This window comes from Stegostoma tigrinum, chromosome 2, assembly GCF_030684315.1.
Source record: "Stegostoma tigrinum isolate sSteTig4 chromosome 2, sSteTig4.hap1, whole genome shotgun sequence".
Lineage (NCBI taxonomy): Eukaryota > Metazoa > Chordata > Chondrichthyes > Orectolobiformes > Stegostomatidae > Stegostoma > Stegostoma tigrinum.
Window position 1 is genome coordinate 92,241,022 of NC_081355.1, and position 27,514 is coordinate 92,268,535.

Consider the following 27,514-nt stretch of genomic DNA (forward strand, 5'->3'; position numbering starts at 1 on the left):
CTGTAGCTAGAAGTTATTTGTTTGTAATAAAATAGTCATTCTTGTTAAATACAAAAACTTGGCCCACGTTTTCTGACAAATTGGCTCAGAAGAACAGGTAAATTGTGAAATTCTGCACACTTTTAAAAATCTTTAACTTATGAAAGGTCTCTAGCAATAGTGGACTTGATTTCCAGCATGCTAACCAATGAGGTGTGACAAGCAACAAGGATGCCCTTGTATGTCAGAGCTCCCTCAGTGGCGTGTGATCATAGGCTTAAAATGGAAGGACCCATTCAGTTTGCATCCTCCTCAAAGGCTTAAGGGTTTGAGCACATGAGACTCTCCATTCAGAAATTGGTCAACATTGTGGAGGGCATTTGCAGCAGCACTTGAAATGCATGCAGAGTTTGCACATAAACATGCATTGTATGCCTGCCACACTATGCATGTGGCCTGAAACTTTCAGTAGGGCTGATGATACAGGATGTATGGAGGCCCGAGCTGTATGAGTTTGTGGGCGACTAACAATGTTCACAGCTGATTCCTGGAAGCAGCCAGAGATGGGGAGATGATGGTTTATGATATTATCACTGGGCTGTTAATCCAGAGATCTAGATAATGTTCAGGGGACCAGGGTTCAAATCCCATCATGGCAGATGGAGGAATTTGAATTTAAGAATCCTGGCGTGGCAGATGAAAGAATCTGAAATTAAGAATCTAATGATGAATCCATTGTCAGGAAAAACCCATCTGGTTGACTAATGTCCTTTAGGGAAGGAAGCTGCCATCTTTAACTGGTCTGTCATACATGTGACTCCAGGCCCACAGCAATGTGATTGAGTCTTAACTGCCCTCTTGGCACTTAAAGATGGTAATAAATGCTGTCTAACCAGTGATGCCCTCATCCCATTAATGAATAAAGGAAAAAAATAAACTGGTTCAAGGCCACAGCAAATTGAGTGGCGACTGGCAGGGTGCAGTGACCAATGCTGTGAAACATGAGATGTTTGCTAACAACAGCATAAATCTCAGTGACTGCCTCCCTGGACAGATGCAGCGTCCTGCAGCATTGATTCTTTGCCATCTCAAGGTTTCTTTATCTACAGTGAGATATTATATGTTGAGGATATAGCTTCCATGCCTTTCTGCCTCCTGTGCCCCCAGGATCTGCTTCTCCCAGACATTGCTCCTCTTCACTAGATCTGAAAGTGTGAGTTAAGCTTAATACCAACTGTTGCCTTTCTTATGCTCGAGGAGTTTCCAAATTGTGTTTGAGTATCTTTCCTCCCTCTACTTATCACCCCGCTGGCATTCTGCTGTAACGAGTCCTTGCTACCCAAACACTTGATGACTGGTCATCACCCCCTCACCCTCACCCTGTGCTGAACCAATGGTATCAGTGTGCCAATGGTTGTGTGTCCCTGTGCCATTTTTCCTTTCATAGTGATCACCCAATTGTCTGGGCTGGTACCCATGCAGCTGGTCTGCCCCAGATTCTGTATACTGCCTGTGCATTGCTATACAATCTGAACATGGCTTTCAATTCTTCCTTAACAACCTTAATTGCAGTCAGTGGACTGGGAGATTATACAGCCCTTAGTGTCCCTACTCTGGGTCCCCAGTTCAGGTTCCAGTCCTGCTTGCCACAAAGGCCTGTCATAGAACGTCTAAACTGTTTGATTGATCCTTTTCAAAAAAATGAAAATTCTTGGTGCTGCCCTTCACCTGCCTTAGTGTAACAGAAAATTGGCATGCCATTTAGTACTAATACTTTTGTTCCCTGTCCACATCTGTTTTTGCCTTAAGACAGTGTATAAGGTATCTTGATCTGATGCGGAAGTACGCCTGTTTTTCTAAGCAATGTTTTGCTGAAGATATACTGCACTATGCTGACCAGGAGACTTCATATACAATTCTTGAGTTAACTGATCACAGCAGTGATGACAGGAGGGGTGCAATTGGACACAGTATCCCCAGCCTTCAGATGGAGAAACAAATTACTTGCAGCTCTGGATTATTGTCTAGTGATTCCCATTTGTGTGGGCTTTGAGAAAGGATAGGAGTCATGGCTGAGATTCCAAGTTTCCCCAGTTGAAAAACCACCCAATTTCCGGGCGTACCTATGATGAATAGCCGTTTACACACAGTAATTCAGTCATGCGGACCCTAATGGTATCCCACTGCTATAGAAATTAGAACCTACAAGAGAGAAAGGTAAACAAAAAAACTGTATATGGCATATGCTTCAAATCTGACTAAAATCTTATCTGGTGAAGAGGGCAAGCTGTTCCTTTAAATTAAAGATTTTAGTGTGCTTTAAGAAATCAACAATAATGCTTTAATTTAAATGTGGCTCTTTTTAAGTGAACATGGCTTCGTAGTATTTCATTGTTTTGTCGTGGTTTGGTTTAATATTTTAAAATACATAGGTAAATGTAATTGCATGTTTTTAACCTTTGTTTTAGGCATACACAGTTCAGGGACAATATGCAATTCCTCATCCTGATGTGAGTCCTGTGCACTGCAATCAGTGCCCTCTTTCTCATTTGTTCTGGGCAGCATTTGCTTTCTGTTGTTAATAAGTGGAAGATTGCTTCCATTAGTTTCAGTTGTGTGTAGCACAGTAATGCATAGTTCAATGTGAATTACTTGGAGTTTGTTCTGTAATTTATTTTTGCTAGAAAGTACATTGGCCCAGATACAAATCATTAGCTTTATGTTAGTATCTTAAAATTTGTTAATCATATCAAAGTAAATAATAGTTTGACAATTAACAATTTCTATGTATAACAGTAAAAATGTCATTAATCTTAACACATTTATCAATAGTATAATGAAATTGATTTTAAATATGTATTTAATATGATTAATTATTCCTGTTCTTAAAAAAAGATGGTTTCTGTATTCTGATATAATTCCATTTGATTGGTTAGCTCTAATTTCCCATCCTGCCCTGCAGTTGACCAAGCTTCACCAGTTGGCTATGCAGCATACCCCTTTTACTCCCCTTGGGCAGACCACCCCTGGTTTCCCTGGTACGTACCCGTGACTCCCTGGGGATGTCCTTTCTCAAAGCACCTTTATCTCCCATGGTCATTTTATCACTTAATTAAATGTGGTCAATGACCAAGTTTCCTGTTGTCACGTTTAACTGTGACTAATTTTTTATAATTACCCTTGTAATGAGTTATGTCATTAATAGTTATTCATTGTTGTCTTGTACCCTTGTTAATAGCTTTGTTGTTTTAAAAAAGCAGTACGTTGTAGTATCATTTAAATGTAATATGTTTCTGTTATTAATTCCAATGTTGTACAATTATGTCTTGCTGTTCAACATCTTTCCTAAAATTTCATTTTACCTTAATATTAAAAGTTTCTGTATAAGCAAACCTTTGATATTTATCATCATTAACTCACATCTGATGCATGCTACATGAAAAAAGTTGTGTAATATACTGACAGAACTAAAAATTACAAATCAGTCTTCCCATTTCCTGAATCCTCATTCTGCTTAATTTACTTGCTAGGTATGATTTATTTTTAGTTTCTGTTTCTTTTAACAGAAGTTTTTTTAAAATCCTTCCTTCTTTAATACAAACCAATTGTCTACAATTTTTCAATCTCAACCAGCATTTAAAAAAATTATTGAAGATTTTTTTCTCATTTGCTATATCTTGTCACAGCTTCTCACTTAATTTCTTTCCTGAAATATTCTTAAACCATCTTGTATCTTTGTGTCCATATTCCCTGCTCAACATAACATTTCCTCCTCACACTTAGAGATCATCCTTTTATTTTTGCATTGCTCCTTTTCTTCAATTTTACCTTTGCTCTGTGCTACATGTTATATGCTTTGCAGCTGTTTCTTTTGATCTATCAATTATGCTTTGCTCTGGTAACTTTTCAATTATATCTTAAAATCTTTTAAAGTTCCTGTTGAATGTCTACTTGGGGTTTGGTACTAATAGATGCTTAATTCTGTCCCAGCAGCAGAATTGGATGCCACTGGTCAAACCAGTTCCCATGAGTTTACTATTCCAAATGATGTAAGTGTTCTTTTATTTTATTCAGCTGGCAATCTGCATGCTACATTTCTAATCTCATTAATATTACAGTCTGTGTTATCACAACAAAAAACAATTTCCTTCAGAAAGACCACCTGACAAAATAGTAAGGAATTATGTTTTTTGAAGATTTTGCAATAGAATAGAGCAAAGATGGCACTTTTCATCTTAACCATAATTTCCTGTAAAAATCACTTACAATGTATGTTGTTTGTGATATTTATTAATTACTTTTTAATAAATAGTTAAGTCACTGTCTGGTTAATGTAAAACTTAGCTTGGCACTACACATTCAAACAATATTAATGCTTTCCTTAATGGATTCTGAAAGTGTGGCATATCTGTTTAGATGTCATTGGAGATCTATATCTTGGTTAGTGTCAACAACAACAAGAGCTTGCATGCATTTAAACCCTTTAATGTAAGAAAATATTGCAAGGCATTTCACAGAAGCATGATAAAACAAAATATGGTACTGTACCATACAAGGAGATGACCGAAAGTGACTGAAAAAGAAGAAACAGGTGGAGAGTTGTAGGGAGGGAATTTTAGAGTTTAGGACTTAGGCAACAACAGAAGGCACAGCCACCTAATGTCGGAGCAATTGAATTCAAAGATGTTCAAGAAGCTAGGATTGGAGGAATGCAGAATTTTTGGATGGTTGTGGGTTGGGGGGAGATTTGAAAAACATGATAAACATTTTAAACTTCTAAACTAAGCTTAGGAGCTACAAGAATAATTACATATAAACATACTGAGACACACTGGAAGAAAGCAAAAGCTGAGCAGTTGAACTTAAGTTTTCTGAAGCAACTTTGCAGCTACCTCCCATAAGTTCATTTTGATTTTTGTACAATGAGATAATTTTTTTACAAAAGATTAATGGCCCAGCCTTCTCTTTCTATTTCTTAATCTTACTTTTACACTCAATAGAGCTACATGATGCCTGTCAACTAAATATAATAATTATATCATACCAGCAGCCTACATCTCTATCAGTATAGTAATGCTTATGAAACAGTACTGCAGAGTGATGGATATAAGCATTGACATTGATAGTGGCAGTAGTAATAAGGAATCAGGAATAAATCAATGCTTGACATTGATTGGTAGATAGTTACAATGTAGCACAGTAATAATATTTTGTTTTATCCAATGCAGTTAACAAAAACTATTCCTCTTAAGATTGTTGCTAATTCAAATAAAAGCTCATCTTAAATAATGTAATGTTCCCTGTGGTACAGCAAGTACAAGTTATTTCCAATGTGATTTATTTTATATGCAAAAATTTTGAAAAATAATGGATTGGAGAGTGTTTCTTTATAACTCACATATTGGTCAGCATCTACTGAAATTTAAATACTATGAATGATACATCATTTCTAAGAAACAGAAGGTTAGATTTTCATAAACTCTGAAATGTTAACTTGATGGTAGGGTCAGTAAATTCTCCTGCAGTCTCAATTATTATTTTCAGGAAAGGAAAACAAATACAATATATGTTATATTGGAAATGCAAAGACTTTACAATAAATTAACATTTGCATTAAATATCTGAAGTTTAATGCTTACACCTTTCAATAATTATTGTTTATGCATTCCACATGCAAAAATATATTTTTCCTGTAATGTTGCATATTGTAAATAAGAATAACAAACCACTGGCTACTTATTCATTGTATAAATATACCCACTCAAGCAATTTGCAATCAGAGAAAAGTTTGCTGCAGACATTTTGTAGAGATATTTTAATAGCTCAAAAAACTCAAAGGCTGGTTTGATCAGGTGCAACAAAGAAAAGAGTGCTAGTTATAATTCTTAAATAAAAACAGTAGTCCACTTCTTCACTTACTCAGTTTTTTTTACTGTAATTATCAACCCAAAGCCTTCAGCTGTTTCAACAATGGCCTTTCTGCCACTATATGTCGGAAATGGTACTGTTTGCTGCTGATCACAGTATATTCAGCTTCATTTGCAATTCCTCAGACAGTGAAATAACGATGCAGTAAACCTGGACCACATCCATTTTGAACAATATAAAGCCTAACTACCTATTAAGATTGAATTACACTAATATCACACAGTGGCTTACCAGTGATTTGGTTGAATCATCATTAAGCAGAAATTGTATGAGGCTAGCTATATAAATGACAAACTACTAAAGTAATTCAAATGCTAAGAATCCTGTGGCACGTTGTGGTTGTCTTACTTTCTGCTTCCATGAAATAAAAGGCACAAGGGTGATTGAAAACCATCCACTTCCCTGAATGAAGCTCAGCACTCTATAGGAAAAAAACAATCCTCTGGATAATTCCTACACTAGGCTAAACATTTCCTCCTGCCCACAGGAATTTTGTGGCTGTGGTGTACACTGTCTATAGAATACAGCCATTAACTTTAGTACACTTTCCAATCTGGCAACCTGCACAAATTAGAAAGTCAAGGTCATGAGGTGCTTGGGTACAACTATCATCTCCAGGTTTTCATTCCATATGCTGAACTTTGCAGATCCCTGGGAATAGGATGACACATGGAGGGTATTGTACAATTGAACACATTTTCATTAATACATTCTTGGCGTCCGTCCATCTGTGCCCACTCCTGCTGCGATTTTATCAATGACAGGGGATGTATTGAGAGCCTCTTAATGGTTTCCTGATGCCATTGCTAAGATTTTACCCTCAGCAGGGAGAGGCTCACATCAACCTCACTCAATGAGCCTGGCAGGCTAGTGACGAGGCAAGGTATTATTGCCTCCTCTTCAGGCTCTCTATATCCATTGGTGGCCCCCTCCCTAGTATGCCCCCAACCATATTTCCTTAATTGTGAATTATGTTTTGGAAGATGCCAAATTAGTTATTTGTAAGATAATCCTGACAGAATCCAAAAGGAGAGAAATAATGGGAACTGCAGATACTGGAGAATCTGAGATGGAGCTGGATGAACACAGCAGGCCAAGCAGCACAAAAGCCGACGTTTCGGGCCTAGAGCCTTCAGTAGAAAAGCTTTTCTGATGAAGGGTCTAGGCCCGAAATGTCAGCTTTTGTGCTCCTAAGATGCAGCTTGGCCTGCTGTGTTCATCTGGAGTCCAAAGGAAGTGGTTAGTTTTATCTTACATCAAAAGATGTTTGGTGGGATTAGAGCAGTCAGGGAACACAGACTGCCTGAAGCAAATTAGAAAGAAAATCAAGCTAATGCAGTAATGAGCACAGAATAAAGGCATTGCATTCCACTGGGCAGAATAAATTTGGATAATTTTACCTGTTATTATTTAATATTTATTACATTAATGTCAGAATAGTTAAATCTCTAAACTCAGTCAGCCATTCCCAATAACAAATTTATAATTATGGATCAACTTTTAGCGTGATGAAACATCTCAACACACTTCTCAGAACTGCTAAAGAACTAAATATGACACTAAGCCATTTGAGATACTGCAGAAGATGACCAAAAGATTAATCACAGAGAAAGGTTTTATGGAGTGTCTTAACAGAGAAAAGTGCAGTACAGACATGGAGTGGTCTTGTGAAAAAGTTTCAGATGGAATTGCCCTTGACTTGACAGCTGATTCATAAAGCGCAATGTTTACTGTGGTATATAAATGCCATGATTCTTACTTCAAACTACTGTACAATGTGTGTGGGTGGAAGGGGTCTGATGAAGAAACAGGCTTGATTATGGCATGACTGTCAATACTGATGATTTAAACTCACATCAGAAATGGCTACTAATTATATACACTGGGACATTGACATCCATGAAACCAAACTATGGCAGAAGCAAAAAAAGGGACAAGTTTTAAAGTTAGGAAGAAAGGTGGGAAATAACCCTAACCCCATCGCTGTAACCATGTATTTATAGGCTTGGCTCTAAATCCTTGATGGTTGCTCATGTTAAATCTAATTGAATTGGCTGATGGTTCTCATTGCTACTTTAATAAAACAATGATTAGAATTATTCTCTCACATGGGACTAAATAAACCCAATAAACTCATGCTTTACTAGAAAGAAAAAAGCAAAAATCTTGAGAAGAAATGATTGAAAATTTAGAAAATGAGGGTTTATATACCAAAACCTGCAAAAAATAATTTTACTTTCAAAGGCATTTTCTAATTTATGTAAAACATTTTAGAAAACCTGACTGTCAGATGTCATACATTGGATTTTCATTGCTGGGTTCCATCTCAGCTCTGGGTGAAATTCAGTTTGGGAACCCACAAATGTTGGTGAGGTCAGATCTTGGAGAAAGCAGCCAATTTAATGGCAGCTTCTGGAAGATTAAATGTCCAAAGATGGTGAAATAGGAAACCATGCACCATTTATTTAATATTACATTTATTCACAATCCAACATTGCAAACATCCTTCAAACATCCAATATCTAGTGTCCTAAAAGTCTCACTTGATTGTCTTTTGATTACCTATAAACCAAACTGACTACACATCATATGATACACCTCTAAAGCAATTTGCTTTGAAATCCCGCTCTTTACCTGGTAAAACAAGCAAAAAATGCCCTTTAATTGAAAATTCTTAATATTGCAATTAATACACTATTAACACATTCCCCTCTTTTATTTAAATTATAATGTTATCAAAATACAAAAATGCTATTTCAAACCAAAGCAGAAGTCAAAAAAGAAAATGATTTCTATATATTCCACATCACTTCACAATGAGACATCCCTCTTATAGGACTTCAAATAATCCCTTTATGGATGCACTCCTTTTTGCAAATCAATCCAATAACTGATGCTTACATCGTTCCATTTTATCCTTTTCTTTCCAGCATCTCTTTTACACTTGATTTTTTCATTGTTACTTTTTTTGTCAAATATACTCGATGCCATTGGGAATGATGATCGAAATCACTTTCAATTGTTCTCAAGCTGCTCCTTGTTCCCAGAAGTATTTGATAAATCAAACACCATGTCTAATGTTTCTACAGCTGAAGTATTTTAATCAACCTTTTTTTAAGCTTTCCAGGCCAAGGAACACCATTTTCCATTTTCACCCACCAAGATGATTCTAAAAACATCTGCACTCATCTGGAAGTGGCATAAGGAGCCTAATTAAAGAGGATTAAAGGCTAGAAACTTGAATATGCATTTCTCAATATTTAACTTTTTAAATGTTCTGTTTGCTCTTAAAGCATAGAAACATGGGAACAGGAGTAGACCATTCAGCTGACTGAGCTTGCTCCACCATTCTAGATCTTGGCTGATCATCTCTTCAATGCCATGTTTCTACACTAACTGTCTTATTTTACCTTTATGGGTGTTGCATTTATTGCTCATCCTGACTTGCCTAACAGGCAGGATGCTGAGCTACCTTCTGTAACTCCTGAAGTCTTTAGTGTGTAGGGACATCTAGAGTCCTGTTTGGAAGGGACCTCCAGGATTTTGCACCAACAAGAGTGACGGAACTGCAATATAGCTCCAACACAGGACAATATCTGTCTTGCAATCTGCAGATGCTGGTGTCCCCAAGTTTCTGTTCCCCTTGTACTTAAAGTTATGAGTTTGAAAGGTGCTGTTTGATGAGCCTTAGTGAATTATTGCAATCCATTTTGTAGATGATACACACAGCTAGTACCTTGCATCAGTGGTTGAAGTGGGTAGATATTGAAAGTGGTGGCTGGGATGCCAATCAAGTAATTTGCTTTATTCTGGTTTCTTGATTTATGTTGTATACACACTTATTCAGCCAATGGAAAATATTCCATTACTGTCCTGATTTGTACCTTCTAGATGATTAACAGGCACTGAGGAGACATGAGATATATGTTATTCACCACAGAATTCCAAGCTTCTGATCTGCTTAAATCAGCAGTATTTGTATGATGGGCCAGTTCAGTTTCTGGTCAATGGTAAGTGCCAGGATGTAGTGAGTGAGTGATTCAGTGAAAGTGGTGCCATTGAATGTCAAGTGGACATGGTTAGGTTCTCTCCTATTGAAGATAGTCATTACCTGGCACTTGTACAGGAGCTCTGCCCAATAAGGATGGTGCTCCCAAATCTGTATGTCTGATAGCAGGCCCTTCAGCGCAGGAGGATCTGTGTCCTGCAATCAATGACTGAGACTGTTGAAATAGGTAGGATAATCATAAGGACGCCTTTGAAGACATGTTAAAATTTCAATATAAAATGTGGCCTGACCAGCATTGTGAAGGGGAAATCCCCCATCATATACTTGCAGCTGCAATAACACTCTGACAATTAAGGCTGGGTGGTAGTGAGAGAGAAATTAAATAGGGCATTGTGATGGGATGGTATCTCTATCCAGGGCTTTGGCCTCACTGGAACCCCATATTCTGAGTGGAAAATTCCAGATGGCAAAAGAAGAGTGTCGTGAATTGGCACTTTGAACGGTCTAATTGTCACCTGCCACAAGCAGATAGGTAGCTATAAAACCCCTGAAGCTGCATCTTCCAAAATAGGCTCGAAGCATGAATGTGCCAGCTGCCCATCATGTTAGCCAGTTATGCAAAATTACCAGCATTGTCCTCCACTGAATGTAGATGAAAATTAAGCCTATTGTTTGGGTAAAGAGATTTTTTTTAAACCTGCTTTACAATTGTATTTGTTGTGGCTTTGAATGGTATGTGAACCATTAGAACAAAGAGTATTATCAGGTGAAATTATTGGATTGGGAAAGAAATATGTCCAGACATGCCTTTCTGCAGCAGCAGCTAGGTCTGTTGTTCCACACCTCTGTCCTAGCTGAATTTTCACAGTAAATTAGATGGCATGATGCAGCACCCAGAATTTCAGGTTACAGCTCTCTCTTGCTCTCTCTCTCAGTTCCTGAGGTCTGGAATTTCCGAACTGTGTTTGAATTACATGACTCCTTACATGTTCCAAAAAGGGCAGTGAGCCAAAGAAAGTAGATAAAAGCAGGATTTTTGTTTTCACTAAATACCGACAGCAGTCTTGAAACTTAATTGAAGGTCACCGAGGGAATTGTGTTTTTTCAAAACACCTTGCTGGTAATGTGGTAAACAGCATCAACCACCCTACATGGAATATAAATACTTTTTATTCTGTTGAAATCTGTTAAATTAAAAAAAACAGATAAAAGGGCTGCCAATCTGCTCTGACAAATGACCACACAGGCCCTTGAAGACAAAAACATATGCTGGTTTGTTAATTGAATGTCACAACTCCTTGGGTTACATCATTCACTGGAGATGCCAGTACTGTAAGGATTATGCCCTTTACTATACATTCAGCACTGTGACCTTTAAGTGACTATTATAGCCTGCCAACATTTAGTCATATCTCATTTATAAATCATTGAGTTCTGTCCTGTTGTTGCAAGGGATTAATAACTGTCACATCAGAGTTCTGATTAAGAATGACTCATTATACTCAACTAAACATTTTGCTTGGCACCTTCCAGACTCTCACCCGCTTCCATTTAGAAGGACAAGACCAGCAGACACACAGAAACAAAACAAATCAGCAAGTTCCTCTCCAAACCTCTCACCATCCTGACTTGGAAATATATTGCGTTACTTCAGCATCACTGGGTCAAAATCTTTCAACTCCCTCCCTAGTGGCACTGTGGGTCTACCTACAGCAAACAGACTGCAGCAGTTCAAGCTGACAGCTCACCACAACCTTCTCAAGTCCAACTAGAGATGGGGACTGAATGCTGGTCCAACCAGTTTTGCCCACAACCCATGAAATTTTTTATTCCAAAATATGTTTAAACATGCAAAATTGTGGCAGGGGTATTTTTTCAATAAGAAAATAGTTCTTCAAAGTATGAGTATCATTGTCTAAGGGTATGAGGTAGGCCATTGAGGATGAAAGTGAGGAGAAATTTCTTCAGCCAGAGGGTGGTGAGCCTGTGGAATCTCTTCTACAGAAAGCAATTGTGACCAAAATGCTAGTCAAATTCAAGGAAATCTAGTATTCATATTAAAAATGTCCTTGTGATATTAGTGTAACATAGTAAATGTAAAGTAATTGGAAGGTAAAATTATAATTTCAGTAGCAGTTATACAACAAATGGTTCATAGTATCATTGCAAAATGTAAAGGTTCAACATAAATAAACAGTACATTAGGGGCCTGGTTCACCACTGTAAGTATGATGTACTTTGAATCAAGGAGGTCATTTACATAGTCAGATAAATAGGACAGACTTCCCAGGGGTAGAATGGTGCTTCAGCATCACATATTCTGATCTACCTTTAGAAGCTGGAATGGCCAACAGCTGCTCGAGACTTGAAAAGGGCATGTTCTTGGGACTGTTTAGGGATACTAGATGCTTCCCAAACTAGATGCAGAGGGAAAAGCAGACTTGCTTGTTTGAAGCTCTCACCTCCCCAGAATTTAACATTTTTGGAGCAGGGTGGAAGACTAATGAATCTAGGTTCCATCTCCAATTTATGTTTCCATCAGGTGATTTGCCAGTTCCATCTTCTGACCCTGCTTTGAAATTTTGTTACATATGATCTATTAAATAGGAAATTTGTCAAGCGTATTAATTTGCTAGTTCAATAGTATGCAGTTGTAATTTTGTGCAGAGCTTTTCAATTTTTATTACACAGCAGAAATAGATATTCAAAGACATTTATTCATTTATCATTAGCTGTTTCTGCAAGTCTACTGGAACAACTGATTAAATATCTCTGTTTTTCTATTCAAGTTAATAGGATGTATCATTGGCAGACAAGGGAGCAAAATAAATGAAATCAGGCAGATGTCAGGAGCACAGATCAAGATTGCTAATGCAACAGAAGGTTCCACAGAACGACAGATCACCATCACAGGATCTCCTGCTAATATTAGTCTGGCACAGTACCTAATAAATGCAAGGTATGTGCATTATTTGTTGTTCTTTGATATAACTTAATAGGAGAAAGCATGCTGACGTAAGAAATGGCACACTGATTGTTCTAGTCTAAGAGCAAATGCTGCAATCATAAATATATAGAAGAAATCCAATGTGGGAACTTATAACTGTTCCTCAATTGCCCTATATTTTGCTTAGTTGTCTTTAAGAAATAGTAAGTACATTAACATTTAAATGTTTTTTAGAAAATCAAAATGCTGGAAACCTGAAATAAAAAGAGAAAATGCAAGTCATACACAGCAGGTCTGGCAGAATCAACGCAGAAAGTTACCAAGTGGAATTTCTTTGCTAAAGGGCATTGAAAAAGATGGATTTTCAGGATAATCAATGATAGTTGTTGTGTAGGCAATTACTAGCTTTAATCCAGCCCATAGTTGGCTGGGAAGTAGGTTGGGTAGGGTAAGTGCAGTGTTGTTACCCATTCACTGTCCCACCTCTCTTCCCCCCACCCCCAATATATCTCATTAAGTGATTATGATCAGGATGGAAAGTGTTGACGATGACTCTTGCCTTGTGCCCAAAATTGGACAGGAAGTGATCAATTAGGGCCACCTTGTGGCTTCATTCCACTACTGCAGGTATTCAGAGTTGGACTGGGGTGGACAAGGTTTAAAAAAAGACTACATGACACCAGGTTATAGCCCAATAGGTTTATTTGGGGACACATGCTTTCAGATTCTTGGCTGAAGGAGTCAGACTTCAAAAGCTTGTGTCTTCAAATAAATATGCAGATATTCAACCAAGTGGGCCAGCCATCAGACAAATGTCAACTAGTATGAAGAGGCAGGAACATATTGGTAATACCACCGGCCTTATAATCTCTTGGCCCAATTTAATGGTCTGGGGGCATGGGTTCAAATGTCATCATGGCGCTGGTGGAATTTCGTTAATTAAACTGGATTAAAGCTAGTGACTGTCTACACAACAACTATCGTTGATTATCATGAAAACCCACCAGTTTCAATGCCCTTTAGAGAAGAAAGTCTCCCCTCCTTACTAGCTTATTACTTCTCATCACTTTTTTGCTTCTTCTATTAATTACTTTAAATCTATGTTTCCTTGTTTTACAAGTGGGAACATTTAGAACAAAGACCAGTACAGTACAGGAACAGGCCCTTTGGTCTTCCAAGCCTGTGCTAATGCACTTTGCCCTTCCATACTAAAACTGTCTTCACTTACAGGATCCCTCTATTCTCTTACAGGACAAGTATTTATCCAGGTTCTTCTTGAATGCTACTATTGTGTGTGCTTCCACCACCTCCTTTGGCAGCATGGTTTCAGGCACTCACCATCCTTTGAGAGAAAAACATGCCTCACACATCTCTTTTAAACTCCCTTCCCGCTTCCCCCCCCCACCCTCACCCCACCCTGCCCCACCCAGCCCCACCCATACCTTGAACCCGTGTCCCCTAGTAATTAGCCGTTCCACCCTGGGAAAAAAGCTTCATACTTTTCAGTCTATGCATGCCATTCACAATCTTATAAACTTCGATTAGGACACCCCCTCAACCTTCTGTGTTCCAGTGATAATAAAACCAGTCTATTCAACCTTCCCCACACCAAGCAACATCCTGGTAAATCTTTTCTGTACCATCTCCAAAGTATCCACATCCTTCTGGTAGCATGGTGACTAGAACTGTATTCCAAGTGTGGTCCAACTGTAGTTCTATAAAGCTACTGCATAACGTGCCTATCCTTATACTCAAAGCCCCTTCCGATGACGGCAAACATGCCTTAGGCCTTTTTCACTACTTTATCTATCAGAGCGGCCATATGTCGTGATCTGTGGACCTGTACACCAAGGTCTCTCTGCATATCAATACTCGTAAAGGACTCTGCCATGCATTGTATAATTTCCACCTGCGCTTAACCTTACAAAATGTATCATCTCACATGATCTATTTACTTTGTCCAGACTTACCATAAATTTGGATGCTTCATGTATATCTCCTTTCAGTTTCCTGTTCCCAAAGAGAATAGCTCCAGTTTCTTTAATCTATCTTCATAACTGAAATTCTTCATCCCTGGGAAATTTTTTTTATAAATTATATTTAAGAATTTAAAATACTTTTTCACTCACTCTAATGTGTTCACATTCTTCCTAATAAATGCCCAGAACTCAACACAATACTTCAGCGGAGGATGATCTAATGTCGTGTCTTAGTTCAACATAACTTGCTTGCTGTTGTACTCTATGCCATGTTAATAAAGCCTGCAATTGTGTATTCTTTACAAACTTTTCTCTCAATCTGTCCTGCCACTTCTACTGGCTTATGCACGCAGGGTCATCTGCTCTCGCACCCCCTTTGGAATTATATCTTCAATTTTATTTTGTCTCTCCATGCTTTCCCTATCAAAACCTTACACTTCTCTGCCTTGAATTTCATCCACCATCTATCCACTCACTCCACCAATGGTCTACATAGAAACATAAAATACAAGAGGTGTTAGACCATTTGGCTCTTAAAGCCTGCACTGTCTTTTCGTATAATCATTGCTGATCATCCAACTTTGTACCCTGTCCTTGCTTTCTCCCCATATCCTTTGATCTCTTTAGCTCTAAGAACTATATCTATCTCCTTGAAGACATTCAATGTTTTGGCCTCAATACCTTGCTTTGGAAAAAAAATTCCTTAAGTTCACCACTTTCTGGGTGAAGGAGTTTCACCTCATCTCAGTCCTAAATGGCCTACATCACATCCTTAGACTAGGTCACCGGGAACATTCTTCCTGTTTATTCTGTCTAGTTGTGTTGGAATTTTAGGGGTTTGTGCAAGATCTCCCCTCATTCTGCATAACTCCATTAAATATATTCTTAAACCATCCAGTCTCTTGTTATTCCTCAGTACTACCATCTCAGAAGTCAGTCTGGTAAATCGTTGTTGGACTCTCTCCACAGCCAGAACATCATTCTTCGGAAATCAAAGAATCATCATTGAATCCCTACAGTGTGGAAACAGGCCGTTCAGCCCGACAAGGCTACATTGACCCTCCAAAGTACATCCCACCCAGCTCCAATCCCCTCCCCTATTCTTGTAACCCTGCATTTCCCATGGCTAACACACCTAACCTGCACATCCCTGAAAACTATGAATAATTTAGGATGACCAATCCACCTAACCTGCATATCTTTGCACGGCGGGAGGAAACTGCAGCACCCGGTGGAGATACACACAGACACAGGGAAGAATGTGTAAACTCCATTCCACGCAGATAGTTGCCCAAGGGTGGAATCAAACACCGGTCCCTGGTGCTGTGAGGCAGCAATGAAAACCACTGGGTAAGGGGACCAAAGCTGCACACAATACTCTAGGTCTGGTCTCACTAAGCACTTGTACTATTGTGGCAACTGTCCTCTTGAATTTCTAATATACGTTCCTTTAAAGTTCTAAACCATTCCCCTTACAGTTTACAATGCTTCATATTTTCCACAATTTTGTAATTGTCACCTCTTCTCAAGTCTCAATAATTAATATATCAGTAAAAGTAAGGGCCCCACACAGATCACTGGGAAAGCCGTACAAACCTTCTTCCTTCCCAAATAAAGTCCATGAACTTTCCATACTGATCCTTCTTTTCCATTAGTTCTAATTTTGCGCATGTTTAATGTGTGACACTATATCAAATGCCTTCTGGAAGTCCATGTATACCACTTAAAAACATTGTATGGTCAACTCTTCCTGCTGTCAGGAATCAGTCTGGTAAATGGCGGTACGGTGGCACAGTGGTTAACATTGCTGCCTCACTGCATCAGGGACCTCGCTTCGATTTCAATCTTGGGCAACTGTCTGTGTGGAATTTGCATGTTCTCCTCGTGGATGCATGGGTTTCCACTGTGCTCCAGTTTCCTCCCACAGTCCAAAGACGTGTAGGTTAGTTAGATTGGCCATGCTATATTGCCCAGAGTGCCCAAGTTAGGGGAATTAGTCATGTGAAATGGAGGGCTAAGAGGACAAGGTTGGTGGAATGCTCTTCAGAGGTTCGGTGTGGACTTCATGGGCCGAATGGCCTGCTTCCACTCTGTAGGGATTCAATGATTCTATGAAAACTACAAACAATATTCAATACCTGGTGGTCTAACCAAGGCCCTGAACAATTGCAGCAAGATATTCCTGCTCCTATACTTAAATCCTCTTGCTATAAAGGCTAACATACTATTTGCTTACTTCACGGCCTGTGGCACCTGCATGCTTGCTTTTATCGACTGGTGTACAAGGGCACCCATGTTTCGTTATACCTCCCCATCAATTGCCATTCAGATAATCATGAATCTGCTCATCTTTGCTACCAAAGTGGATAAAGTCACATTTTTCCACATTATGCTTCATCTGCCATGCATTTGCCCACTCATTCAACTATCCAAATCACACTGAAGCATCTCTACCTTCCTCACAGTTCATTCTTCCACCTAGCTTTAACTCCTATCTCCATTTCAACTGATATCTCATCAATATCCTCCTTCTTCTCAGCAGACAAAAGTACTCAATAATTACCTTGGCTTTGCCCTGCGTTTCTAAGCATATATCACCTTCTTTGTCTTTAAAATGCATCACCTCAGCTCTTACCACCTGCTGACTATTTACATGCCTTTTATGTTAGCTGCTATTCTATGTCTCATCCTTTCTTTTCCGATCTTATTTTCCTATTTGTTTCTCCTCTCACCTAATTGTGTTTGGCCTTGTTCTCACTAGAATAAATTTACCCTCATACAACTTCCACTTTTTTTACATTTCATCATTTAGCACATCCTCCGCAGCGCCTAGCTTTGGTTCTCCTGGAATTCTGAATTGTTGAAATGTACCTAGCTGGTACACCAACCATCTCTTCTTTTTCTACTGAACATTGGCTCAATTTTACACTTGTAGGAATACTTTTCATCCCTTTGAAGTTAGCCATGTTCACTTTCGGAATTCTGCTTTGTATCCTCTATTCATACAAGAGGGAATCTTTAATACCTCTGTTTGTTATCTCATTGGAATGAAACAATAGTTATGAAATAGTGATTTATGCCACGATAATAGCTGCTTTGACTTTGTTACTGATTCTTTTGGTTGGGTTTCACCATAACACCGTACGTGTAAGCATTTTCCCAGAATTTAAAGCTAGATGCAGTCAAATGACATTAAAAAGAGAACAAAGTGGAACTAAACAAAATATTGCATGTAATGAACCTCAAGATTGAAAATGCAGCCAGGAACATCATGAAGCTAGCTTCAATTTACAGAACATGGAAAGGAAAGTCCTAAAATGTGATGGCAAGCAACATCTCCGTATATAAATTATGTAAAGAGAATTACAACTATTTATCTTCATTAGCAATACAATAGAATATTCGATGTCAAGCACATTTATTGAAGAAAGTTAGTAACTGGATTTCTCTCATGAATTTCCATTTGAAAGGAGAAAACTAAAGCTAATTACTTAAGCACCCCTTCCAAGTGAAGAAGAAAACATTAGTAATTAAGAAATAATTTGATTATGTTGTGAATCCTGTGAATAGAGAGCTGTCAGACCTCATTTCAGGAAAATAATGCAGCCAGACATCTGTTTATGTTCGTTATTTCTGTATAAATTGGTTTCGGGCTGAAATAAAGATGCAAACTTTTGATAACGAGGTTTGCACATTTCAAGCCGCCAGACTGTTACTCAAATTGCACGGAAATAGATGAGAGAAGGAGGCAATAGGGCTCAGCATACTTGGATTTTGAGGTGGAAAATCAGCCAGTGTGCCTGCTCCAGATTGCAATTTAACAATTGTAGCTCAGAGCACACATTGGTGACAAGATCAAGCTTACTTGTGATGTCCCTGTTGTTAATCAATCTCTCACCATGCACTGCAAAGCCAGTTAATGAATCATAACATTTGGATGAGGCACTGAAAGCGAGCTATTACTTTCAAAAAGGGAATCATGTACAGATGAATCAGTCAAAAATATAATTTTTTTTTAAAGAAAGGACTTTCAGACATATTGACCCTGTTTTTCATTCCCAGGTTGGGAGCATAGAGATGGGAGAGTTCCCAGCCCCGTAAATCTGATCTAGGAAAATTATTAACCTGGAACATTGAATTTTCATCTGGGGTGATAGATTCTTTAAGAGAAGGACAAAGTGACTCAGATCAAGGGCAGAGACTACTGGCTATAAATGCGAGCTGCATTTAAAGTTTGCCTTCGTGTTCAGTTTAATTTATTCTGGTTTATATTAAAGTAATTAAAGTCCCCCATTATAACAACTCTAAAGCATTAGCACCTCTAATTTCTCTGCAAATCTGTTCTTCAACATTCTTCCCAGTAGTTGGTGATCTATGGACTACACTGAGCAATGTCATTCCACCTTTTTTTTGCTACTAAGCTGTATCCAGTTTGATTTTTTCCTTACTGGCTCTTCCTCTCTCTCTTTCTCCAGCAGTGCTCATGTCCTCCTTTTCTTCTTTTCCTGTCTTTTCTGACCACCTTGTACACAGGAATTAACACCTATTACTGCGCTTTTTTGAGTCAAGTCTCTGTCATCCCCACAACGTCATAATTCCACATGACAATCTGTATCTGTAACTGACCAACCTTATTTACTATCCTCACTGTATTGAGACACATACGTGGTAACTGTTTCAGACTTCATTACTTTCTCCCTTACTGCACCAGTTCAATTTCCGAAGAAACAAAAATGATCTCTCCTGTACCATCTTTATAGCTACATATTCTGTTTTATCTTCCTATTTCTCTACTCACTTGCACATGGCTCTGGGAGTAGTCGGGCTTTTGAGATCCTCTTTGCTAATCATTTTTTCCGTGTTCCTTAAATTCTGACAGCAAGCAACATCCTACCTCCGACACAAATCATTGGTACTAACGTGGACCATGACCTCTGTCTGTTCACCTTTCCTCAAAAGAATGTCCCACAACCACTGTGTGATAGCCTTGACCCTTCCATCAGGAAGGCAACATACCATCCTGGAGTCAAATCTACAACTGCGAAGATATCCGCCTGTTCCCTAACTAGTGAATCCTTAATTGCTATTGTATTTCCTTTCTTCTTTCTCGCCTCTTATACAGTTAAGTCACTGATGGTGTCACTAATATTGGTCTGACTGCATTCCTCTGAATATCCAATACCTTCACCAGTAACGACAATGGGAAAGTGATTAGCAAGCAGGGCCCTTGCTCCAGTTCTGAGCAAGGGTCACCAGACCCAAAACATTCACTTTGTGTTTTCCTCCACAGATGCTGCCAGGCCTGATGGGCTTTTCCAGCTGCTTTGTTTTTGTCCCTTGCTCTACCAGTTTTTTTGTTCTTGCAGGCTATTTGGTAGACAGCCATTCCCTATCTGCCCTAATGCCCAGCTTATATGAACATTTCTCTGAATGTACTATCCATTTTGTCCTCAGCCTTGCAGATGTGCCACAGTGACTCTACTTTCAAGCTCCAAATCCTGCTGCATCAGGCAGCACCTCCTGCATATGGTTGTCTGGGTCACCAGTAGTGTCCATGACTTTCCAATGTTTTTGATAGAGAATTTTTTTTTTGAACCATCTTCTGTTGGAAGATTATCTTACAATTTCCCTTTGAATTATTTTCTAGTTATATTACACTTAGGCCTCTACTTCTTTCACAGAATCATAGTCATACAGCATGGGAGTAGATCCTTTGGTCCAACCAATCCATGCCAAATATAATCCCAAATTAAACCAATTCCACCTGTCTGCTCCTGGCCCAAATCCCTGCAAACCTTTCCCATTCATATACTTATCCAAATGTCTCTTAAATGTTGTAATTATACCAACATCCGCCACTTCAAGAATTTTATTCCACATGCAAATCACCCTCTAAAAAAAAAACTTACCCCTCATGTATTTTATAAATCTCTCTCCTCTCACCTTGAAAAAATATGCCCCCTAGTCTTGAAATCCCCCAAGCTGGGGAAAAGACAACTACCATTAAATCGAAGATAATAAAATGTGAGGCTGGATGAACACAGCAGGCCCAGCAGCAGAGGTTCACCTGCACATCTGCAAATGTGGTATACTGCTTCCACTGTACCCGGTGTGGCTTCCTCTACATTGGGGAAACCAAGTGGAGGCTTGGGGACCGCTTTGCAGAACACCTCCACTCGGTTCACAATAAACAACTGCACCTCCCAGTCGCTAACCATTTCCACTCCCCCTACCATTCCTTAGACGACATGTCCATCATGGGCCTCCTGCAGTGCCACAATGATGCCACCCGAAGGTTGCAGGAACAGCAACTCATATTCCGCTTGGGAACCCTGCAGCCCAATGGTATCAATGTGGACTTCACAAGCTTCAAAATCTCCCCTTCCCCCACCGCATCCCAAAACCAGCCCAGTTCGTCCCCTCCCCCCACTGCACCACACAACCAGCCCAGCTCTTCCCCTCCAACCAGTGCATCCCAAAACTAGTCCAACCTGTCTCTGCCTCCCTAACCTGTTCTTCCTCTCACCCATCCCTTCCTCCCACCCCAAGCCGCACCTCCATCTCCTACCTACTAACCTCATCCCACCTCCTTGACCTGTCCGTCTTCCCTGGATTGACCTATCCTCTCCCTACCTTCCCACCTATACTCTCCTCTCCACCTATCTTCTTTTCTCTCCATCTTCAGTCCGCCTTCCCCTCTCTCCCTATTTATTCCAGAACCCTCACCCCATCCCCCTCTCTGATGAAGGGTCTAGGCCCGAAACGTCAGCTTTTGTGCTCCTGAGATGCTGCTGGGCCTGCTCTGTTCATCCAGCCTCACATTTTATTATCTTGGATTCTCCAGCATCTGCAGTTCCCATTATCACTGATACCATTAAATCTATGTAGACCACTCATCATATTATAAAATTCTATAAGGTCTCCTCTCAACCTCCTACCCCAAGTGAAAAAAGTCCCAGCCTATCCAGTTTTTCTTTATAACTCGAAACATCCAAACCCAAAAATATCCTGGTAAATCTCTTCTGAACCCTCTCCAGCTTCAAAATGTCCTTGCTAAAAATGGGTGATCAGAACAGGACACAGTACTCCAGAAGAGCCTCACCAATGTCTTGTACAACCTCAACATGACTTCCCAATCCCTATACTCAAAGGACTGAGCAATAAAGGCAAGTATGCCAAACACCTTTTTAACCATCCTATCTATACTTCATCTTAAATTACATAGAATATACAGTAAAATGCCAACCCTGCAAACTACATGTCACCGCTTTTGTTTATGCTTCATAAGATACTCCTCACTCAACTTCATCGATTTTCTTTTAGCAAAGCTGCCTAATCCTTTCTTCTTGTGTTTAATTACTTTCCCATTATATGTATCTATGTTATTTCCTTCATTGGCATGTGTTAGGGAGTTGTATTTTCTAGCTGCTTTTTTAACTGAAAATCTCTAGAATTAACTTATTGTATTGTTATGGTGGCTATGTTATATCTATGGCCCTAATTTTAGTCTTGCCCATAAGAGGACATATCCTTAACTCTTCTGTTTTTTACAAAACTTCTGCAAGGTCAAGTTTAACTTGTCTTTTTCAGAGAAAAGAATCTCAATTTATTCAATCTTTCCTGATTAATGAAGCTTCTTAATTCTTGTATCATCCTTACAAATCTTTAAGTACCTTCTGTAATGCCTCTAATATATTTTATATAAAGTGGCAAACCAGAGCTCTAGTCAAAGTTCTAAATAAATTTAGCACAGTGGCCCAAACTGTCTTTTAGAGATAGAAAACAATGCTGAGACCTGTTTGTGGCTTCTGAAATATGTGCTCAGCTCTGAACTGACTTTGCCTCATATTTTTTTCATCTTGGAGGCTGGAATGTGTTCTAGGTGCAGTTTGGAAGTCTCAGTTGGGTGTAGACTGAGCTTTGTGCTGGGATGAGATCACGGGATCTGCCCAATGTAGTACAGTTAAAAGCAGCAATATATGAAAGATCTTCACTGATTTCCCTTGCACAAAACCAGGCTGACTATCCCTAATCATTCCTTGCCTCTCCAAGTGCATGTACATCCTATTTTTCAGAATCACTACAGCACCTTACCCACCATCAATGTCAAACTCAGAGGTCTGTAGTTCCCAGGCTTAAACAATGGCATAACATTAGCCACCTACAGACCTCTGGTACTTCATCTGTGTTTACAGAAGATAAAAATATTTCTGCTAGGGGCCCCACAATTGCCTCCCTAACGTCCCACAAAATTCTGGATACACTTGATCAGGTCCTGGAGATTTATCTACTTTCATGTTTTCTGAGACATCTAGCACTTCCTCTTCTGTAATGTGAACTGTTTTCAATATATCAATTTTTATTTCCCCGTATTCTCTAGTCTCCATTTCTGCCACAACAGTAATATATTGATTTAGTACCTCTTGCATCTGCTGATGTTCAACACAAAGGAGATCTCATTGATCTTAAAGGGGTCCTACTCTCTCTTTCATTGCTCTCTTGCTCTTAATGTATTTATAGTCACTTTGGATTATCTTTCACCCTTATCTGCCAAGGCTATTTCATATCCGTTCTTTGCCTTCCTGATTTCCTTCTTAAGATTTCCCCTACACTCTTTAAGAGATTCAGTCGATCTGAGTTGTCTATATCTAATATATAATTCTATTTTATTCTTGACTAGAACCTCTAGGTCTTTATTCATCCATTGTTCCCTAATTTTACCAATCTTACCCCTCGCTCTAACAGGAACATAATGCCTCTGAACTCTCATCATCACACTTTTGAAAGCCTCCCATATGTTAGTCATCCCTTTACTTACAAACAGTTTACTCCAATCAATTTTTAAAAGTTCTGGTTTCACATCATTAAAATTTGCCTGGTCCAATTAAGAACTTTAACTTTTGTGGAAAACATCTTTTACCATAACAGTTTTGAAACTAATAATAGTATGATTACTAGTCCCAAAATGTTCCCCAACTAACAGTTCAGTCACTTGCCCTACCTTATTTCCCAGGAGAAAAGCAAGTTTTGCTCCTTCTCTAATAGGAACGTTTACCTGTTGATAAAGAAAATTTTCTTGAACACATTTAACAAAATCTTCACCATCTAAACATTTGACACCACAGCTGTCCCAGTCAATGTTTGGAAAATTAAAATCCCCTACTATTACAACCTTATTCTTCTTACATATTTGAGATCTCTTCACATATTTCCTTTCAATTTCCCTCTGACTACTGGGGGGCCTATAGTACAATCTCGTCAAGGTGACCGTCCCTTTCTTTTCTAATTTCAACACATATTTTTACTAGATGATCCCTCAGAAATATCTAATTATTGTAGTAATGTTTTCCTTAATCAAAAATGTAACTTCCCCTCCTCTCTTGTGCATCTTTCTATCCTTCCTTCAACATCATATACTCAAAACATTGAGCTGCCAGTCCTGTTCTTCTCACAGCCAAGTTTTTGTAATAGCTATGAAGTACAAAGAACAAAGAACAAAGAAAATTACAGCACAGGAACAGGCCCTTCGACCCTCCAAGCCTGCACCGAAATACTGCCGTCACAACCAAAACCCCCTACCCTTCTGAGGACTGTATCCCTCTATCCCCAACCCATTCGTGCATTTGTCAAGACACCCTTTAAAAGTCACTATAGTATCTGCTTCCACTACTGCCCTCGGCAGAGAGTTCCAGGCACCCACCGCCCTCCGTGTAAAGAACTTGCCTCATACATCACCTTTAAATCTTGCCCCTCACACCTTAAACCTATGGCCCCTGGTAACTGATTCTTCCACCCTGGGAAAAAGCTTCTGTCTGTCCAGTCTGTCCATGCCCTTCATAATCTTGCAGACCTCTATCAGGTTGTCCATCAACCTCTGTCATTCCGGTGAGAACAACCCAAGTTTCTCCAATCTCTCCTCATAGCTAATGCCCTTCATATCAGGCAACATCCTGGTAAATCTTTTCTGTACCCTTTCCAAAGCCATCACATCCTTCTGGTAGTGTGGCGATCAGAATTTAACACAATATTCCAAATGCACCCTAACTAAGGTTCTATAAAGCTGCAACATTACCTGCCAATTTTTTAACTCAATGCCCCGGCCAATGAAGGCAAGCATGCCATATGCCTTACTGACTACCTTCTCCATCTGCGTTGCCACTTTCAGTGACCGTACAGATCCCATGTTCTCATATATGCCCTAAGTTCATCAGTTTTACATGCAAGACCGCTTGCATTGAAATAATTGCAGTTTAATTTTTCAGAGTTACTTCATTACCTGACTTGTTCTTGTCTGTCTTTTCAAATTAACTTACTCTTTTCTGATTGACAACCTTCCTCATCTTTCTTTCTGTTTTGACTGTTACTTAGGAAGCCCACCATCCCCCCACTTCTCACCCTTTGCAGGATCCTGAAATAAAACAAAGAAAACTCCTTACCAGGATATTGGTCCCTTTCCAGTTCAGATGAAGCCTACTCTTTTTGAGCAGGTCTTTTTTTGTCTCAGAGGTGACCCCAATGATCCAAGAAACTGAATTACTGAACACTGCACCACCTCTTCAACCATTCATTTATCTCTCCTATTCTTTTCTCACTTCCCTCATTATGATTTGGCACCAGAAGTAAACCAAAGATTATTAGTTTTGATATTCTGGTTTTTAACCTTTATAACCTCTTATATTCACTCTGCAAATCCTTAACTGTTTCTCTAACTATGTCATTCCTATCAATGGCGTGCTATAACTCTCGGTTTCTCACTCTCCCCTTTGACAATGCACTTCAGTCGTTTAGAGACGCCCTTAACCCTGGCACCAGGACAGCAACATAGTATCTTCAGAACTTCCTCAGAGTTCTAAGAAAGGATCACTGAATTTGAAACATTAACTGTGATTTCTCTCTACATTGTTGCTAGACCTGCTGAGGTTTTCCAGCATCCGCCGTTTCTTTCGGTCTTTATTTATACTATCCTACGTTCGTGTTCATTGCTGCAGAATCTCCTGTCTGTGCCCCTGACAGGAGAATCCCATGTAACAATTATTCTTTTAAATGTCAACAAACCCATTGAACATAATATTCATTTTAGTGCCCAAGATCTGCCTCCGGCTTCTATTTTCTTCTGAGAGACTATCTCTTTGAACAGCACTCAAAAAAGGAATATCTATTTGAGAGAAGAATAACTGTAGGAAACTTCTGAAGTACCTTCTTACCTTTCCTGACAGTCAACTACCCAACTTATCCTGCTGCATAATCACTTCTCTTTATCTACTAGTCATCATGCGCAGTGTTACTTGTAAGCCCACATTGACATTTAGCTTAAAAATTGCACCTCTAATGTATTAAAAAAACCTATCTTTCTTACTCGCAGATTTCATATTAAGCATTTAAAAATTAGAAAAATATTAAAACATACAAATTTTGAAGAGAAATCAAACATTTAGCTGAACAAATAGAAAAACAACTCCTCAAATAATCCAATGTTCGGCTTTCAATCTTCGGATAAAAAAACTCCATTGGAAAAAACCTCTTCTTCGTGATTGTTAAAACAGTCTCTTCTCCTTATAAAATATAAAAGTACAGAAAGGAGAGAAAAAACCTCTCAACACTTGACGAACACGTGGAGGCCCTCCCACACAATGCCATTTTAAAACTATCCCTACTCTGCATTTTTTTTTGTAATTATTTGGATTACAAGATGAATCAAAGTAAAAATCTTATGATTCTGAAATGTAATAACCACGAATTAGACAAGAAAGCCTGCAATTCAGGAGCAGCTGCAATATCCACAACACTCTCAACACGCCATTTTAAGAATAATCCATGTATTTGATCACAAGAAAGAAATTCTAATGCCCTTCCCTTGATCTCTCCAAACACCTAACTCTGACTTCAGCCTTCACGTTCAGGAAGGTGTGAAGTGCCATTGTACTGAACGTCTCTGGCAATGATGATATCCTGCATTGACTACTCATCCCCTCAATGACATTGCTGCCTATCCTGTCTTGAAGGTCTCAGCTATGGACTTTGCTCTTTATTCTTTTCTTTCTGTTGAAATTCTTCCCCCTTCTGCTCATCATTCAAGAGGAGCTTCCTTGATTGCCCTTTATGTTACTTTAATGTATTGCTTTGCAGTTTGGGTGGAAGTCCTTATTTCCACATGGGCAGACCACCATTCCTTGTACCTGAGGAAGCTAGCAACTGAAACAAAACCAGTCACTTCCTGTGTCTTTGCAGCATCTATCTCAAAAAATATAAACTGTGCATCTTGATGAAAAAGCTATGTGTATGCTTTTGCCTGTGATGTATCAGATTGCCTGTTGGACCTTTAAATGACTACCCAGCAAACAAACAAAAATTAAAATCAGTGCCACAGTGACCTCTAACACTGTTTGGAGTGTATACTTCTGACACTCACCTTGCGGGCCACCCTCCCTAACAGAGAATTCTTTGGTTGCCAGACAAGTGTTAAGAGTTTTAAAAGTATGAAGAAAACCCTCCAACAATGTCAGCATACATCAGTCTAAAAATCTTCCTGACTCAGTTTTCTTAATGCCCACAAAACGAATGAACAGTGCCTTTTGAGAGAAATGAATGTGTTACACATTTTTAATGCAATGTCAACTTCAACTGATATGGAGCCACAATCCAGGGTCTTTATGACATATCAAAGAGCCATCT

The 27,514-nt window shown here is 39.0% G+C and overlaps 1 protein-coding gene across 5 annotated transcripts in view; it reads left to right on the forward strand.

Moving 5' to 3' along the window:
- Positions 1-27,514, forward strand: part of zgc:110045 (uncharacterized protein LOC664755 homolog) — a 248,865-nt gene that overhangs the window by 213,255 nt on the left and 8,096 nt on the right. For all 5 annotated transcript variants that reach the window (XM_048551606.2, XM_048551637.2, XM_048551596.2 and 2 more), the window contains 4 exons: positions 2,448-2,489; positions 2,942-3,017; positions 3,970-4,028; positions 12,706-12,875. In XM_048551606.2, coding sequence (XP_048407563.1) covers positions 2,448-2,489; positions 2,942-3,017; positions 3,970-4,028; positions 12,706-12,875 — 347 coding nt within the window. The remainder of the gene's footprint in view (positions 1-2,447; positions 2,490-2,941; positions 3,018-3,969; positions 4,029-12,705; positions 12,876-27,514) is intronic.